We start from the raw sequence: 17,720 nt of genomic DNA, 5'->3' as shown, positions 1-17,720 counted from the left end.
CCAACTGATAGGCATCCTTCGCTGCTCAGGTGTTGGGACACTGGCACCTGCCCTAGGTCAGCTGTCTCTACACCCCAGCCGTGGACATCGGTAGCCCCTCCCTGGTGCTCTCATCTGCCTGGCACCCTCCGTTGTCATAAGGTCAGGGAGAGCTGACTTCACCACTCACTTCCCAGCCCTGCCAGAAAGGCCATGAGGAGTTCAGTAAGTGAACCAGCGAGAGGAAGAAGGAAGTGTGCGCGCTGGGCTCGGAGTCAGCCTTTGTTTGGTTGTACCGTTGCCTTCTTTTCCTGGCTGCTCCTGTCTCTGACCCCCTCGCTGAAATTCCTTACCTCCCCTTGCCCTTTCAGCAGGGGGATCCTCTTTTCTGGCTTCCCCAAAACTGCTTGTTAAAAAGCAATAAATCACAACTTTAAAGTCCTTTATAGTCTTTTTTTCCTTTGAGCAAACATAAAATTATGCGGCAAAATCATGACTGTGGAGGGGTTTTCTTGCTTTTTCTTGTGAGATTAGATGGGTTTTATAGTGTACCATGAAAAGTCATTAGTGGTAAAGTCCTTATTATGGATACATTTTTACATATTTACTGAGCCCCGTCTTCCAAATTCTTCCAAATTCCCTTGGGGGAGAAAACAGACTTTCTGGGAAAAAAAAAATCAGCTTCTATTCTGGAATCCATAGCAATAGTAATAATAATAATAATAGCTCTTATACGGGGCTTACTGAAGGTCAGACTCTTAAAAGCACTTTCTGCAGGAGGTGCCTGGGTGGCACAGTTGGTTAAGTATCTGACTCTTGGTCCTGGTGCAGGTCGTGACCTCAGGGTCATGAGATCGAGCCCTGCGTGGGGTCCGTACTTCACGCAGAATCAGCGTGAGATTTTTCTCTCTGCCCTTCCAGCTCATTCTCTGTCTCTCTCTCAAATAAATAATGTTTGTTTGTTTGTTTGTTTAGCAGCACTTTCTGTGTATAATTTGCTTCCCACAAAGTCACTAAGAGATGGTGCTGCCGTTACTTCTACTTCACAGCTGAGAAAACAGCAGCGTGCTTAGATCAAGGTCAGGAGTAGAGTTAGCATTTGAACCTAGGCCGTCTGTCTCCACCTTCCAAATGGCCATGGATCCGGAGCCATGGTTCTCCTCACCGGGCACACACACTGACTTCTTTGCACCTCTCCCTGGGAGGGCACTGCATCCTCTGCCTGGAGGGCCATGAAGCTCGAGGGTGGTCAGGGTCCGCCTTCGCTTTGCCGGCCCAGGATGATCCCGTAGTTGTGTCTTGATCAGCGTTCTCATGGATGAAGGGAGTAGCTGGAAAAAGGGAAGCTGAGAATGAGGGATCTGCATGGCGCAGCAAAGAAGCAGTGCAAACCAACCTCAGATGGTGTTCTAGGACTTCCAGGGTGTTTGTGCCCGTGTGTTCTCCCGAGCTGACCCCCACCCTCACGACGGCCCAGGGCTTTCAACTCCTCTTTATAGGTGAGGAAAGTGAGACCAGGGATGGCTGAGTGGCCCTGTATGAGTTCACCACGTCCGTCCCCATGAGGCCAGAAGGCATGCTGCTCCATCTTTCCATTCCCTTCCCCTCCAGTGCTCCTCCCTTCCAGGAGCTTCTTCCATAAGCTTTAGACACAGGTGATGGGATTCCATCTCTTTCCCACATGTATTAGTTTTCTGTTTTTGCAGAACAAATGGCCATAAACTTAGCAGCTTAGAGTGCCCCTTTCTCAGCTCCCAGTCCCGTGGGTCCCCAGTCCAGCCACAGAACTGCTGGCTTCTCTGCTCAGAGTTCCAGAAGGGTCCGAGGGTAGAAGGTGTTATCTGGACAGAATTATTGTCTGGAGATGCTGGGGGAATAATCAGCTTGCAGTCCATTCGGGTTGTTGGTAGAATGTGGTTCATTGTGGTTGTAGGACTGAGGTCCCCATTTCCTTGCTGGCTGTCAACCAGTGGCCACTCTGGGCTTCTCGAGGCTGCCCATATTTCTTGCCAGGTGGCCTTCTCTCCCTGATGCCAGCAGTGGTACATCAGAGATTTCTTGTGCTTGGAAAGGCTCACTTTCTCTCTGACTGCTAAATGCTAATATAAACTCCCAAATATAAACCCCCTTTGACTTTTTTTAAGGCCTGTTTAGATTATCTCCCTATCCTAAGATTAGCTGATTTGGAACCTTAATTACAGCTGCAAAACCCTGCAAATCAACGTCTTGACCATGGATGGGTCAACTATCTGGGACAAAAGGTAGGAATGTAGGAGATCGTCTTAGCGTTCTGCCCACCATCAGTGCACTGCAACATTGAAGAAGGTAAAGACAGAGACGGGGGCCGCATTGAAGATACTTATTTTTCTGTCGAAACCACATAAACTCCTTTATGCGTTTAGAGTTTTTTGCCACCACAATGCATTTTATATTCCAGGCCATTGGATCGAAAGCATATTTGCAATCTGTATACATCTTCTGCCTTAAAAGGATTGAAGAAGAAAAAGAATCTTTTTCAAAAGGCCTGAAGAGACCATTGTTATTGGAACAGCACAGTTGTATAAAAGCAGCTACTTTTAAGTTCATCTTTTAGCATCTTGTTTCCACTTGTAATTTTTCAGCCCCCGTGGTCCGTCTCCTTGAACTTCCTCGCTCTCTTGCTTGGCTGGTTGATTGCTTCTCAGCTTGGGTGTCTCATCTTAAATATCCACTCTTCATGGACAATCTCAATGGCCTTATCTAGAGTAGACTAGAAAAGACAAGGACGTGAAGTTCTTTCATTAAAGATTCCTCAATAGTGGCTTTCTATTTCTGGATCTGTGGGTTGTCGGCACCTTATCTCTAATTCCTGTTCAACTATAAGCCTTGGGAAGGGGCACCTTCATAGGCCTAGGGCTGAGATGGTCCTCATGCATCAAAAGGTGTGTTTATTTGATGTGTCAGTAAAAGGTATGGTCTGGTACTTGTGCAAAGGTAACTTTAACATTCATATGGAAAGGTTGCTAGAGTCGTGAACCAGGTTAATCATGAGGTCACTGGTAAAGCATTTATTGTTTGGGAAGCACCTGACTGCAGATCACAAAGCTCTTGAAAGGAAGAGAGCCAAATGGTAGAGCCAAAGAAGACCCATTCCCATATGCTCCTTTGAAATACGTAGTGCAGGAGGTGAGTGATGAGTCTCTAGGTCATGGCCGTCTGATGTGTGGATCATGGCTTCCTGCAAATTTTTCATTGCCCCAAGATAGGAGCCTCTTTGTTCCCAGCCCTCCTCTGAACGCCTCCTCCCTCTGACTTCTCCTCGGCTTCACCTTCACCTCCAAGCTGTCGGTCGCCCACTTTAGAAGGTGTTTCTCCTTGGGCAGGTTAGTCAACCTCTCTGACCTTGTCTTCCTCCTCTGTGGAATGGGTATGATCACTCCCAGCTTGCAAGGTCATTGGAAGCGTAGAAGGGCAGTGAATGCCCGTCCCTGCTACAGACTGAGATGGACCAGTGCTATTTCCCTGATTATTGGACTCTACCGCAGCCCTGTAGATCTGATGTGGAATCGAAATGCTTGTCCAAACAACGATTGGTTTTTGGAAGTTATACAAAAGGAAGGTCATGGTAGATTATAGGATAGCCACCAGTAATATTCTACTTAATTGATTTTTATCATCATTGCACTAAATAAAGACTACCTAGTTGCAAATCAGGAGGTTGCAGTAAATGCATTTCACATGACAACTATCCAGAGCACAGTTTTATCTTATTTTTTCCCTTTTTTCTTTTTCTCTCCTGATGATTCAGAAGGTACTTCAGAGCCGTGTGGTGTCTCTGGGTTTTCATTTTGAACTCCAGTTAGCATTTTATTATAACTGTTGAGAAGCGTTGGTTGCTCTCACGTTCTAGAAAGCAACTTCTGCCTGTTCCCCTTGAGCCATTCCTTGATACCCGGTATAAAAACCATTCCTTTCCATAAACACAGAACCCCCCTGCCCCTTCCCCACTTGCTTGCCTTCTCAGTGCTGAGGACTGTCCTACACTGGTTTGTGCTGAGAAGTCCAGTCCCATCCCTGGAGCCAAGAACAACTGTCAGTGGGCTTCGAGGAGCTCATTTGCCATCAAGTGCCATAAGTTGCTCACAATCGGTCAAGCTGTTATCACATTTCCGATGAGACCATTTTAGAGGGCAACAAGGCCAGCCTACGTAGACCAATTTACATATCTTTTACCTCTGTCCCTGGAAAAGGACATAGTGGCCGCATTCTTGAGGCAGGTTAACTAGTCACGGTGAATGTGGTGAGGGAGGAATTGAGGCGGCTTTGTTGTATTTATTATGGGCATCGTCTCTATCCTCAGAGCTGCGTTCTGATCTTTGCATCTGTTTTCCCTACCTTTCCTTCCCTGAGTGTGATTTGGAGAAGTCGGCGCATTGCATGACCCGAGCATTAAAAGACTGTATTTCTGAATTAATCCCTGCAGTAGGTCCAGAACACACGGCCAGGAGACCCTGTCCCTGATCAGTTGGGAGAGTTTGGACAGCGGGCGCAGTGTCTCTGCCTACGTCCCACGTGTCTTCTCCTGTAAAATGGGGCTATTTGCTTCCTATCAGAGGCTTGGGATAAGGGAAGGACATGTCCTGTAGATGTGAAAAAAAATCCATGACACCATGCACATGTTTTCGGTGTTATTTTAACTCAGATCAGTATGCAAAATCAAGATGCTGCCGTTGCCAAAGTTGTTGGCACCGTTCGTCATATTTCTAGGTGAAGTACGTGAAAGTGATTATAGGTAATAAATATCTTTTTTTTTTAACTTATTGCAGAGGCAGTTTTTCCACTGTTAATGAGGGTAATTTGACTTGGTTGAAGGATTGCAGTTCTTAAGAATTAATGCAGTAATCCAATTCAAAGATTTAAAGAGATCTAAGATTTTTCACAGGTCGCGTGCTAGTGAATGGACTCCTATCACATAGCAGCTAATGGACTTGAACGCCAGTCTGTCATTTACTCTGTTCGCTCACGGCACAGCAGCTTTGCCCTTGGTAGTGAGTCTACTTTCCAAGCATTGCAGGTTATTTAGAAGTGTGGTATATTTGTAACACTTTTGAGAGATAGGATCCTATTTCCCACAGCCCCTAATTACTATGAAAACTGGGGTTATCTTTCTTAATTACACGTTTGAATCCTAATCTGCTAAGGTCTGAGGAGTATCAGGCTCACAGGAGCTGCCTTCTCACATTTTTCTTTCTTTCTTTCTTTTTTTTTTTTTTTTTGTAAGGAGGGCTTTTTCTTTTTTTAATGTATTTTTAAAAACTAATTCACGTATCATTGTATTCATACATATAGGTTAATTCACGTGAATACAAAGGTTATGTGCCTGGTATTCATAACTTTCCATTTTTGATAATGATGTATTATTAACAGCTAACAATATTTTGTAAAGCCTTATTTGTAAAGGATGTTGGAAATGCTCTTATTTCCCGATCCCATTATGTTCCTAAATATTAAAAATCCCATTTTGAAGCAATTAGAAGCATTCACTTCGCCTTCCACGTGTGTTCCGCAGACAGCGTCACCATACTGTGCACACAGGAACCTTTGTTCCTTAATTAGAAAAAGGACTAGAGCTCATTAATTGTGGTTCCAAGTGGTGTCTGCTCGAACACTGAGGCAACAATACATGGAGAGGAGAGACCCAGCCTAAATTTGGAGGCTCTTGGCAGTTCTCAGTACTGTGAAAAGGTAAATAAACAGCAAAGGGTCCTTGTAGGGTTGTCCCCACATCCTGGGCTGTCCTTGAGGCCCTGCTGTCTGCTCATCAGTTTTAAAGCCAAAGAGATTTCTGTTTGCACAGAAGGAGGGAAGGGGAGACGGCGACAACTTGTATAGAAATGTAGACCTTTGCCTCTGTCGAAAGCCTATCATCTGAAGACAAAAACAGGTCAGGAATCTCTTGGGCTTTTTTGATAAGTGAGTGGACCCCATCTAGATGCATTTAGATGTTATTGAAAGTGAGTGGATTGCTGGCAGACATGATGGAAGACAGATAGGTTTTATAGGCCGATTTTCACTGCTGGCTGGAAACGCGGACCTTGGGAGAGGAATCGGGAGAGTTTTGAAAACTGAAACTCCCAAACTGAATTGGCAAAGACTTAGACCCACATCAGTCATCAACAAAGAGCCCTAATTTCCACAACAAGAACGGGCATTTCTCCAGCCTCCCGGAAACTTCCTGCATCTAAATATTCCCAGAACGTCTCACTCAGGCAAATGGTGGACTCCTTTCCTCCGGTCAAGGTGGAGCTTCCAGAGGCAGGGAAGGGAGCAATTTTAGCAGAGCATCTCAGACCCCACGGGAGGTGTCTTCTTGTGGCTTGTCTGGACTTGCGAGGGGAATGCTGAAATAAAGGTTGGGAGGGATAAAGCAAAGTCAGTTTGAAAGCCAGAGAATGGAAAGTAGAGTAGTTAATTTGAGGGTCAGTTTGCTCTTCTTTGGGAAGATTCTGTTCTGTGAGATCCACTCTCTGGAAGGCCAAGAACTCAGGAGCCACTAGATAAGGCTATGGTCCTCTCCTGCCACACCTGTCAAACCCTTCCTCCTTCTCGCGTTCTCCTTCCGTCCCTGCCACAGGATAAATTGCCTTATCCCACTAATGCTAATGGAAGATGTTATTAACAAAAGGGAGCACCTTATAAAGGTAGCAGAGATCTGGGAAGGGGAGGCATGGCTCCCTCTCCCCTGTGCTGATCATCAGTGGTATGGGTCAGAACAGGTGAACGTGGAAACAAATATTTTTCCCTAAAACGTTCTGCTGTTTAAAGAGATGTATCTAGCTAGCTATATATATATAATTTTTTTTCTTTCCCCCACCAGTAATTTTTTCATGTTGTATTTCTCAGAGAAAGCAAAAAAAAAAAAAAAGAAATAGATTTTAAAATGTAAAAACCTGTTCTTCAATTGAGTATGCAAAAATCTCATTGCAGTATTTATTCCAAACCTGCTCTCATAATGTTCAGTCAAGGAGAAAACAGCAAAAAACAGTTGTTGATGGACTTAGCACAGAACTGGATTAAATAAGCATTAGTCTACTGAAGCTGATTACAGGAATATGAAAATGCAGTATCTTAATGGTACATATTTTTATGTGGCAGCTCAGTTGCCTTTCATTTTGCAGCTAATATGTCTATTCTTATGAGTCATTTACTTCTTTAATTACCTTTTGCAGGCAAGGCACCATGGTATATTAATGTGAATGATTTTTACTGCCAGTTTATCATACAATGCCCCAGAAGTTGAAAGGCGTAATTGACTTGGAAGAACAGCTCATGAAGGAAACAATATTTAGTTGACAGCTTTCCTTGTACTCTCTGTTGACGTTTATGAGTTTACACTATGCTAAAGGAGTAATAAACACAATTTTCTTTCAATAACAGGAAAGGGTAGCTTCTAAAATACATTTGTGGAAAGCACATTTGTTCATTTCTTGAATAATATGAAAATAACACATTCCTAGTGATAAGACCTCTCAGATTGCCAATTGAATTAAACCTTTGAAGGTGCATTTATAACCTGTCTCAGAGCATTAGGAGATATTAGGGTTCATGTGATTGAATCGATTTAATGAATATTTAAATTATATACAGATTTGGATAAATCATATTTAAATCTAGGTGTTAGAGTGAGACTGCTGGGTCCTGTCCTCCCAATTTCCAGAGGGAGGGAAGACAGGAAGGGAGCTTGAGAATTGTCTGGAGGGAGATTTTCTTTCTCCAAAGGGAGGGGAAGTCTGACAGTGTATTTTGGGAAAATCAAAAAGAAGGCACAGTCAGTACAACTCCTTATAAGGAATGGGCTTTGAACAGTTAAAATCAAGATCAAGGAGGGTCTCTGCTCTTCTGGGATCCAGACTGGCACATTGAGTTGACTTGGGCCTTTAGCAAGTGCCCGTTTGTTTTACCCATCACTTCCACGGTCCCCTGGGCCACCCTGGCTCACTGGCTCTGGGCAGACCCTGGTTTGGCACATCGGTTTAGAGGGAGTTAAACTTTTCACAGTTTTCTGGATTGTTTGCAGTTCAGTCCTGTGCAGCATAATGAAAGTTTTCTAGCCATCTGTTGTTAAGCTGGCGGTGAGCAAGGCCAGTATATCCAAACAAAGTTCTGGCCTGCCGTAAACTGAACCTGTCAGTCTAGCATAGCTTTGCTGACCCCTCTGAGGAATAGGGCACTCGCTGGTACCAGGCACTCCCTGCATAGAGCTTTCAAAGGGGAACTATTTTGGGGGTGGGGGTGGGGGCCTGTTTACTTTTCCCTTGGTGTTCCTCTCCCTGGCTTGGACTAGTTTATACTTAATCTTTATGTGGATAAATGGACGCTCACTCCCCCCGCCCCCTTCTAGGAGCAAGAGGCATTACTTCTTAATAGGGGATTATAAATTTTAGGACAATGCACAAGTGTCCATAAAAGCCTGCGAGGTGTTGTGATTGGAAAGGGTGTGCTGTGCAGTTATTTTTGTTAGATTGTTTTGTCTTTCCGCGTTTGGGGACAAATAGTCCAGGCACTGCAAGTTCCTATATTTATTACTTACCTTATATAACTAAAAGCATTTCATAGCTTTAAAGGGGCTTTTTTTTCTCTTTTGCCCTTTTTCTTCTGCACTTTGTGTTTTACCCTCAGAAGTTAATCCACAGAAGAACTTAGCTGAGCCACCGCCATTTGACAGTGCTCCCAGCTGTCTGTGGTGTTGCCCACTTCTCTGTTCTCATGTGCAAGGTGTATCTATTGCTTTTAATTGCCTAGCCTAACCGTAAAATAATTTCATTGTTTCGTGGGTTTTTTTTTTAAATGTTTAATTCCTGTTTTCTCCTTAGCAATGTTCACTTGACTCCATAGGAAATAACTCTCTGTGTTCAGATTCTTGATACTTATATATGCATGTATATGTGTGTGAGCATATATGTGCACACATACATATATTACATAAAAACGTGTGTGTGTGTGTGTGTGTGTGTGTATGTGTGTATCTCAACACCTGTCTAAGCCTGCCTCTAACCCTTGTTGGTTTCCTTTTGTTAATGACACCTTGTAGGTGCTGTTCTATTTTTTTTCTTGATCTTGCTGCAGTATATTTCCTGTTAAGAGGGGACTCTGGGGAGCCATTGTCAAACCTCTGTATCTATCTCAATTCATTAAAATATCCAGGGAGAATGGCCACTGTCATTGAATAACTATGTCAGCCACTCCCATGGCTGCCTTAGCCCCTGGATGAGAAGCAGACCACAGTCCCATGCAGTAACAAAGGAAAAAGGCCCCGAAAGGATGCACATGTGTCTTAAGCACCAACGTGAAGGGGTGTGGGTTCAACTTTAACTGAAGTCATGGAATCTGCAAGGCTCAGGAGTTCCGTACATGGTGGGGACAGGGTGCAGGAGCAGCAAAGGAATAAACAAGGAGATACAAGGCTTCCCCTTTAAGGGACAGGGAGTATCGCATTAGTGAAAAATATCCAATTTAAAATTTAAATGGGTGCACTTACTTGGAAATACCATACAGTCATAATCTGTTTGTAAGGTGACTGACATATAAAGTGCTTTTTTGTTTTAAGGTAAAAAAAAAAAAAATGTATTCGGGGTAGAGTTTCGGGTGTAAATGTCAGGTGCAACGTAACATGGACTCACTGCAAGAGTCAAGCAAATAACCTTGGCATTTAGGACACTGCCTTTTAGAACATGAAATTGTATTTTGTTGTGTCTTTTTTTTTTTTTTTCAAGGAGGACTACATTAAGGGGTCACCTATTAGCTGTGTTTTTGCTGTCTTAAACTCAGCCCTTCTGTCTATTAAAATCAAACCACTGTGTAAACATTCCAGTGTTGTTCTTGGTCTCTACAATGGCCACGGGGATCAGGTTTCACCTGCCTGCACATCTTCAAGCAATTAGAGCAATTAGCATGAAGCCATTTCACATTCAAGGATTCAAGGTCTACGGTGACATTCAAGTCCAGAAGTCTGAAAGGGAGAGAGGAAGTGTCCTGGAGCATGGCTACTATTCCATGGCCCTGAGCAGACAATTTTTCTTTTAAAAAATGGGAGCTCTTTAATGATATTATTATGAGGTTTTTAAATGACATATCAAAAGTTGTTTATATCAAAAAAAAGCCCCAACAGTCACTTAATTATACTAATGAAGGTCTTTATACATGGCAGATTTTTAAAAAAGACCTTCAGCGTCCCTAAGAAGTGGAGGGTAGCTCCTTGCCCCACCGCTGTAGTGACAGCATTGTTTGCAGAGGAAGAATGTCTTAGATTGTATAAGGGAATGGAATTAGCATTCTCTTTTTTTCATGATAGACCTCTCTGTTTTGGGTAAAGGTCATATCTACAGCAACATGGGATACTTAGGAGATTTTTGGGAGTAAGTATTAGGTACCCTTTTTTTTTTTTTTTTTTTTTAAGGTTAGAGAGGAACAGTAGTGACTTTAAGACGTGGGCCTAGGGCAGTTTAAAGACCAATAATCAACTTTATTTAGCAAACCAACTCTGTAGGCTTGAGAGAAGGTAAATTTAAGGACAGTCTTAGAATCCAGGAGGGCTTTTGTTTTGTTTTGTTTGCTTGTTCGTGTTTTTTCATTTGTAACTAAGTTACACAGGCATCTTGTTTGCATGAGGCGAACCCTTAAACTGATTACATCATTTTAAATAGGTTTGTACATTTTTAAAATCTACATTGTACAGTTGATTTATTATGCTAAAGGCAGGGAGGGACATTTAAAAAAAGTCTAGGGTGCTGCAGAGGATCTTGCTCTGAAGCCCCAGAAGGTTGTGCAGAATCTGGAGGAGCTGCAGGCCAAGTCCGAAGGTGAAATTCTATTTTCCTTTAACCTGGTGCTGCCCATTCACACCGTGTTTGTTAACAAACAGCTCTGGGGACAGACTTTGCAGGAGTTACCTTTTCTTTATATGCACTGACTTTGATTCGAATAAGAGGCTTATTTTTTAAAAAGAAAACAACTGTGTGCCTCCAAGAAAGATCTTGCAGTAATTCCTTTATGGAACTGTGCTAGTGGGCTTCAAAGCTACTAGGTGTTGAGCACTTTTCTGTCTGTAGGACGGAATGCATCTGTCTATTTTTGTGACTGAGGCTGGAGCATCCGTGCTCATTCGGTAACTAGCCATGTCAGGGAACTAGAGTCCTTAGAGCTCTCCAGCCCCATCTAGAACTACTTAGAGCCCTTCTGTGGAGAGCTGCTCTTCCTGACCTCCCACTTGCATGGCGGCCAGGCTATGAGTCTTTTGAAACTGCATTGCAGAGCAGATGCAGGGATGCTAGTATAATGCAGCCTGCTGGACCCTGAGCAAGGTAAGGGTGTGCCTTTCCCCCTGCCTTTCGGAAATAGATTACTAGAAAACCATTTGCAGCGTTTATAACTGGACCAGCTGAGTTAGACAGCAACATCTGAACTGGATACTCCACCCCTCCTAAAAGTGGGGAGGCAGGCGTGGAAGCGCTGTGGGGCTCAGAAGGGAGGTGAGGCAGTAAACCAGATCTTTCCCATTTTTTTTTTTTTCCTCCTAGCCTAGTCCTCTATTTCTATGATCTGCCTTTTGAACTGTTTTTGTGGCTGATCAGTTCCACCTAATATGTCTCTTGATTTCTGCTATTGTAATACTCGGGCGACATGCTGTTCTCTTCATTTTTATAAGCTTTAGATGCTTCTGCCTGTCATATTCTGGCGGTTTATCTTCAGCGTCTGGATTTGCTTTCAGACTTGAATGTCTATCAAGCTGCCGTTGCTTTGAATGTGAGATCAAAAGAAGATGAATTCCAGTAAAAAATTTCCTTCCATGAAGAAAAGATTGGGGCCTATGTAAACATCCCACTGACAGTTCCCAATGAGTTATTTTAGCCGAGTATTAGCACCTGCATGACAGACAGTCCAGCATTCCATGCTAAATAACAAATCAGTTGCTTCCGTGGCAGAAGAACATTGCCACAACAGCAATACATTTTCAGAAGGAATCCTTTTCTTCCTCCTCCCCTTCCCCCTGTTTCTTTTTTTATTGAATATGGCTGTTCAGCTCCTCATCTTATTTTTCAAGCTGACTTGTTCTGCCTTTAGCAGTTTACTTTTCTTTACAGTGTCTGTCAAGTTACCCGGGTGACGGAAGACAGGACTTTGATAATTAGTTTGGGGCGGGTTAAGGAGTGTTCCAGTAGAGAAGCTAGGCATCTGGAGATAAACAGGTAGTTTGGTTGATTGCAGAGAAGGAAAATGGAAAGGAAAAGCAGCAAAAGCAAGATCAAGGGCATATCCCGGGAATGCGGGACGATATGTTCTTTAAAAATACATGTGACAAATTCCTCTAAAGTCTGCAGAATCTGGATTTTCTTTCTTTCTTCCCCCCCCCCCTTTTTTTTTTTTTTAAAAGCATCCTGCCTATGTAAATGTCACCACAAAAATATCTCAAGAGCAGGTTTCCCGAAACCCTGTCGGTGTGTATTTGTCTGCGAGAATGAGCCATTTGGCGAGGGCTCAGTCTGGCCAGGACACACTTCTGATGCTGTGTCGCTGCTTGCAGACCTGGAGTGATTTAGATACGGGGAGCATTAATAGATTTCCTTAAGTGCTAAATGCAACTTTGAAAATTACCTGCAAGCTCCAACTGATCTTTCAACTTTGAAAGTGAAGAATTACTTGAGGAATTCTTGTGGTTTCTTTGTCATTTAGTGAGAGCCCAGCCAGCTACTGTGGAGGCAAGCGTCCCTGAGGTTGCCTACAAAGGGCAATGTTCCAGTGTGTTTTCTCCTCCAGTGTGCTTCAGCCGCACAGCACTTCCTGTTTATTCAAACATCTTTTTTACCACTCGGCAACCCCCGCTTCACAGAAACAGCCAGAACCCATCTACAGCAAGAAGACGGAAATCCAAAGGCAGACAGTGCGAGCTCACTCCGTCAAACTCTTCATTTTCTCTGGAAACTTACCGAGAAAAAAAAAAAAAAAAAAGGAACATTTTTGCGGGGTTAAACTTTTAAACTAGGGATCCGCTCCTGCGCAGATGATCTCTGAAGGGCAGAATAAGATGGTCCAACTTGTTTACTGCTTTCTCTCCACCGCCCGCCCTCCCCTCCTCTCTCCATCAAAGGCGGTTTTCTTTTTAGAGATTTGAGAAGACCGGTTGGTTCTAACTCCTTGTTAATTCACTCTTGCTTTCGGACGGGTCTTGGGATACGCGCCGCGAAGTAGGCAGCCGAGGGTCCTCAGGACAGTTTTATAGGCTTGAATGTAGTTTAGAACCCTCTCTGCTTATTTGGGACTTTGTTTTGTGTTGCCTTCTTTTTCTTCCTGTTATCACCGGTGGTGAGAGGGTGCAGGGACGGTGCCTTTTGTAATTCTGCCTCTGTGGAATTGTCCTCTGATGTTTGCATCATGACACCGTCATCACTTGTGAATCGGTCTTGATAATATTTGTACCAATTTCATGCCAATAAAAGTCAGACTGCTGAAACAAGCACGGTCATTATCTCATTCATATTACTATTGTTTAAACGGAGTGGGCTGCGAAAGGAAAGAGAAAGCCCGCCTCACTTTCCGCGATGGTTGTTAACTTTGATGTTGGAAAGCTCTTTTCAAAATTCTCATTGTGGGTAATTAGTATGGTTGGGAAAGCCCTTGGACCTGGGCTGCTGCTTCCCTCTGTGTCGAAGAGCGGATGGGATTGCTCTCTGAGTCCTTTCTGGTGAAATGAGTTTCTTAACACATGGTTTGACATTTTTTTCAAGGGTTCCACCTTTTCCTGTCTGATGCCGTCGCCCCTTTGTGCCTCCCCCTCCACCTCCCGCTGCACCCCTCCCCCAAACCTGACCCCCAACTTCACTGTAATTGGTAAGCCAGGTGCTAATTTTTTTTTTTTTTAACTATGTACTGGTCAGGGAATAGACAGGAAATGGAAAATTAGCTCTTTTGATCTTAAGAGAATTGTTATTACTCTGAACCTTGTTTGTTAGTCCCCAGACTAAATATCCTTAAATTTTACTGTCTAAAACAGCATCTGTTAGAATAGAGAAAGAAATAAGCTCTGTAGTTGTCCGGACCTCTGATGGAAGAAATAGTTAAACAAATAAATAAGTGCACGCGTGTGTTGCTATTGCTATGCTAGCTTTTTTAATGTTCAGAAGTTGTTCTACTTTGCAGGGAAAAAAATCATGTTTGCGACTGCCTTAAGGACAATTTGTTTAACAGTAGGAGTAATTGCAGGGAAAATGGAAAGAGTGACTGAAGGTATTTACTCAGATGTTAGTGTAGGTGTGGGGGCAGAAAACTCAGTGTGGGAACAGTGGGCTGCTTTTCTTGGTATCTCAGTCTATTTGATGACCATCAAATTTCCCAGCTCGCTGGTTTTGTTTTTTCTGGATGGCATGTTTGATTATTTATCAGAAGGGGAAGGGAGTAGCTGAAGCAAATAAACATGTGACCAAGTTCTGTTTTGTTTTCCACTCAGAAAGCCATGCCCTTTAACAGATATACAGAAAATAATAAATGCATTGTTTTATGATAAAAGGAAATTATATGTGATTTTTTCTTTCTTTTTTTTTTTTTTTTGGTAAAAGGCGAGTGAGGTAACCCTTGAGACTCAGGAACCTTTTTGACTTCTGCGAATTTGCCAGGCTTTTTTTCCCAAGGATTAATCTATTGTGGTGTATGGTTTTATGGTGCAGGATTTCCCAGGATTAGTTGTTCAGCAGTGAGGCTTTTCTAGATGCTGGGCTTGGTTATGCCTGCCTCAGTAGCTCTATCTTGCTGCTGTGCTTGTGTGTGTGTGTGTGTGTGTGTGTGTGTGGACACATGAGCAGCTCTTGGAGTTCTGCTGAAGGCCCTATTCTGATTGTAGATCTAAACACGAACAGTTGAGTTAAAGGAAAGTACACCAGAGTTTCTGTGACCAGTGTGCAGCATAATTGATTAGAGGCCCACTTCTGCTTCTCTCTTTAAATTTGCCCAGCAGATAGTGTAATGGCAGCTAACGACAAGTACCTCATCGTCCCTCAAAAACACCTTCCAGACTTCAGTATTATGTAATGCATGTGGTGCTCTTCGGGATTGTTATCTCAGATCGAGGCCTCTTGAGACGGAGGGAAAGGCTCGAATCTACATTAAAAGTAGATTTTGAAGCAAGCATGCCAAAAACATCATTGTATTGTTGTTTGAAATCTCAGGTGGGGTTTGCATAACTCTCTATAGATGTTCTCTATACTTAAGCCTGAGCTGCCGAATATGCACTCACCAGCATGTTTTTGATAACTTCGAGGATGGTTTTCTACAGAGGCTTCCCCTTTCATCCGCATCCTGAAAAAGTAGTGGGCAGGAGCCTAGCACGGTGCCTGGCCCGGTCATATCAAACCCTATAAATCCCCGTTGAAAATCTGCTTCATGGCCTATACTGTTCTGGAATGCGGGTTGGAAACGTGCACACAGAGGGATTCCCTCTTCATTGACTATATAAGGGAACAATGCAGCCGACACTTGGACATAGCACAGCCCCCACCAGTCTGGCCCAGCATGTATGTCACTGGGAGGTGGCTTTGCTCCGGAGAGGGCAGCGATGGAAGCAGGAGGCTCTCTCTCCTCTGTCGTCCTCTTGGGTGACTTTCCAGAAGGCGGTTGGGTTGGATAATCATACTTTGTGCTTGTACAGAGCCTTTGTCTGTGAAATCAAAGTGGCTGACTAATGCTAACTTGTTAATACTCAGAACACCCTTGGGACATAGGTAGGCTGCAAAGATTATCCCACTTTTGAGGTGGGAAAATGTTCTGTTGTTAAAATAGTTTACAATTTCCGGGTGTGTCTGTACTTAATGGTCAGGCTAGACCTGGAAGGGCTATGATCTAGATGCCATGAGAAGCATTTTTCCAGTGCCATATTCAGCCCTGACCACAGGCAGTCTCATGAGAAAGTGTTTTACCGTGAAGAAACTGGACTGGAAAATATAGCTAGTGTGGGATATTGACGGCGGGGGTGGGGAGGGGAGCTGGTGAAGAGTACTGAAGCTTAATTTTAATCTATTTTGGGTCGAAGTGAGGATGTTGTTGTTGTTGTTGTTGTTGTTTTTAAGATACAACACGGGCCGGGATTTTTTATTTTTGTTTGATTTCACAGGAACCCAATATGATGTAGTCAGTTTAACTTCCACAAAAATCAAGTTCATTTGTTCTTTGCAAAGACACAGACACCGCTCTGCAAAGTTGAGTCAGAAGTTACTCTGTGGCCGGGTGCTTTGGGGGCAAAAGAATTGAAACATTCTGTTAAGTTTAGATGTTACTATGTGATTCTTCAGTTCTGGTGTGTCTTAAGCCTCTCTGCTATGGTTACTAAGCACAGTAAAAAAATTAGTCATGTGCCCTTTGCTGTTTCAAGTCTTTTGTTGAAAGCTTTCTCAGAGGTCTCTAGAGTAGGGTAGTAGTGCTTAGGTTTTTTGGGCTCTGGTACTGTTTATTTAAACCTGAGTATAGAAATCAGATTTGGAAATTCTCTTTTAAAATGGGTTTTTAACTTTTAAAAAAGCAATTTTTAAAAGACCATCAATAATATGATTCCAGGTATGCTTAAGAAAATTACTTCGCGGGGCACCTGGGTGGCTCAGTGGTTTAAGCCTCTGCCTTCAGCTCAGGTCATGGTCTCAGGGTCCTGGGGTCGAGCCCCACATCGCGCTCTCTGCTCGGCGGGGAGCCTGCTTCCCCCTCTCTCTCTGCCTGCCTCTCTGCCTACTTGTGACCTCTCTCTCTCTCTCTGTCAAATAAATAAATAATCTTTAAAAAAAAAAAAAAGAAAGAAAATTACTTCGCTTAAGCATACTCCCAGATGTTGACAATGTACCAATATGCAGGTGATGATATGACACTTTGTGTTTTTTCTTTTCCTAATTAATGTATGGATGCTCCATATCTTCTACCATGAGCTTATCGTGTTCATAATCAGGGATCATGTATGAAACACTTTTTGAAGTCACCGAAGAATAACTTACTGAATGTCAGACCCTAGCTCGTGCACTTTACATGCACTGATTGTGATGGAGGAACGGTTATCTCCTTCCATTCTCATAGATGAAGAAACTGGGGCACAGAGAGGTTAAGTAACTTACCCAGCGTCACACAGCTAGCAAGTGGTGAGCTGGGGTTCGAAGGTTCAGGTAGAAGGGGTTCACATCCAGATAGAACGACCGGCGGATGCTACACTACCATGCTTAGTGCTTTTGTGTAAGCACATTAATCTTTCTTTCTTTCTTTTTTTTTTTTTTTAAGATTTTATTTATTTATTTGAGAGAGAATGAGTGAGAGAGAGCATGAGAGAGGAGAAGGTCAAAGGGAGAAGCAGACTCCCCAAGGATGCGGGACTCGATCCTGGAAGTCCGGGATCATGACCTGAGCCGAAGGCAGTTGCTCAACCAACTGAGCCACCCAGGTGCCCTCACATTAATATTTCTTAAAGCTAATTTCTTTTTCTTCAGAATTGCTGTGATTCTCTCAAGGTCAGTAATTCCCCCAAATTCCCAGAGAATCCCTATTTCTTCATGCGTGAAGACTCAAGTTCCACCTTATGCTAAACTGCGGTTACTAGAAGTTCCAAAAATCATTGTTGCACTGTGAGCACAACTCAGTGAACACAGCTTCCCATCTGATGAACAAAGTTTTGTTTTTAATCTCCTTTTTGAGAAAGGGATTTTAGTTCCTTGACCAGAGCAATCAAATCTACTTTTCTTTTGCCA

At 43.2% G+C, this 17,720-nt stretch overlaps 1 protein-coding gene across 14 annotated transcripts in view; it reads left to right on the top strand.

Moving 5' to 3' along the window:
- The window catches only part of FOXP1 (forkhead box P1), a 576,422-nt gene that overhangs the window by 394,538 nt on the left and 164,164 nt on the right, over window positions 1–17,720 (top strand). For 3 of the 14 annotated variants that reach the window (XM_032867387.1, XM_032867385.1, XM_032867388.1), the window contains exon 1: window positions 12,688–12,931. The exons of 8 other annotated variants lie outside the window; for them this stretch is intronic. In XM_032867387.1, coding sequence (XP_032723278.1) covers window positions 12,746–12,931 — 186 coding nt within the window. In that variant the 5' untranslated portion in view covers window positions 12,688–12,745. Of the gene's footprint in view, window positions 1–11,236; window positions 11,319–12,669; window positions 12,932–17,720 lie in introns of those variants that run through there. 3 more of the 14 variants (XM_032867386.1, XM_032867382.1, XM_032867384.1) reach the window with 3 other exon arrangements.

This window comes from Lontra canadensis, unplaced genomic scaffold (assembly GCF_010015895.1).
Source record: "Lontra canadensis isolate GAN:19392208 unplaced genomic scaffold, GSC_riverotter_1.0 scaffold34, whole genome shotgun sequence".
Classification (NCBI taxonomy): Eukaryota; Metazoa; Chordata; class Mammalia; order Carnivora; family Mustelidae; genus Lontra; species Lontra canadensis.
Note: the sequence above shows the minus strand (reverse complement) of the source record. Positions and strands in the feature narration are given on the sequence as shown.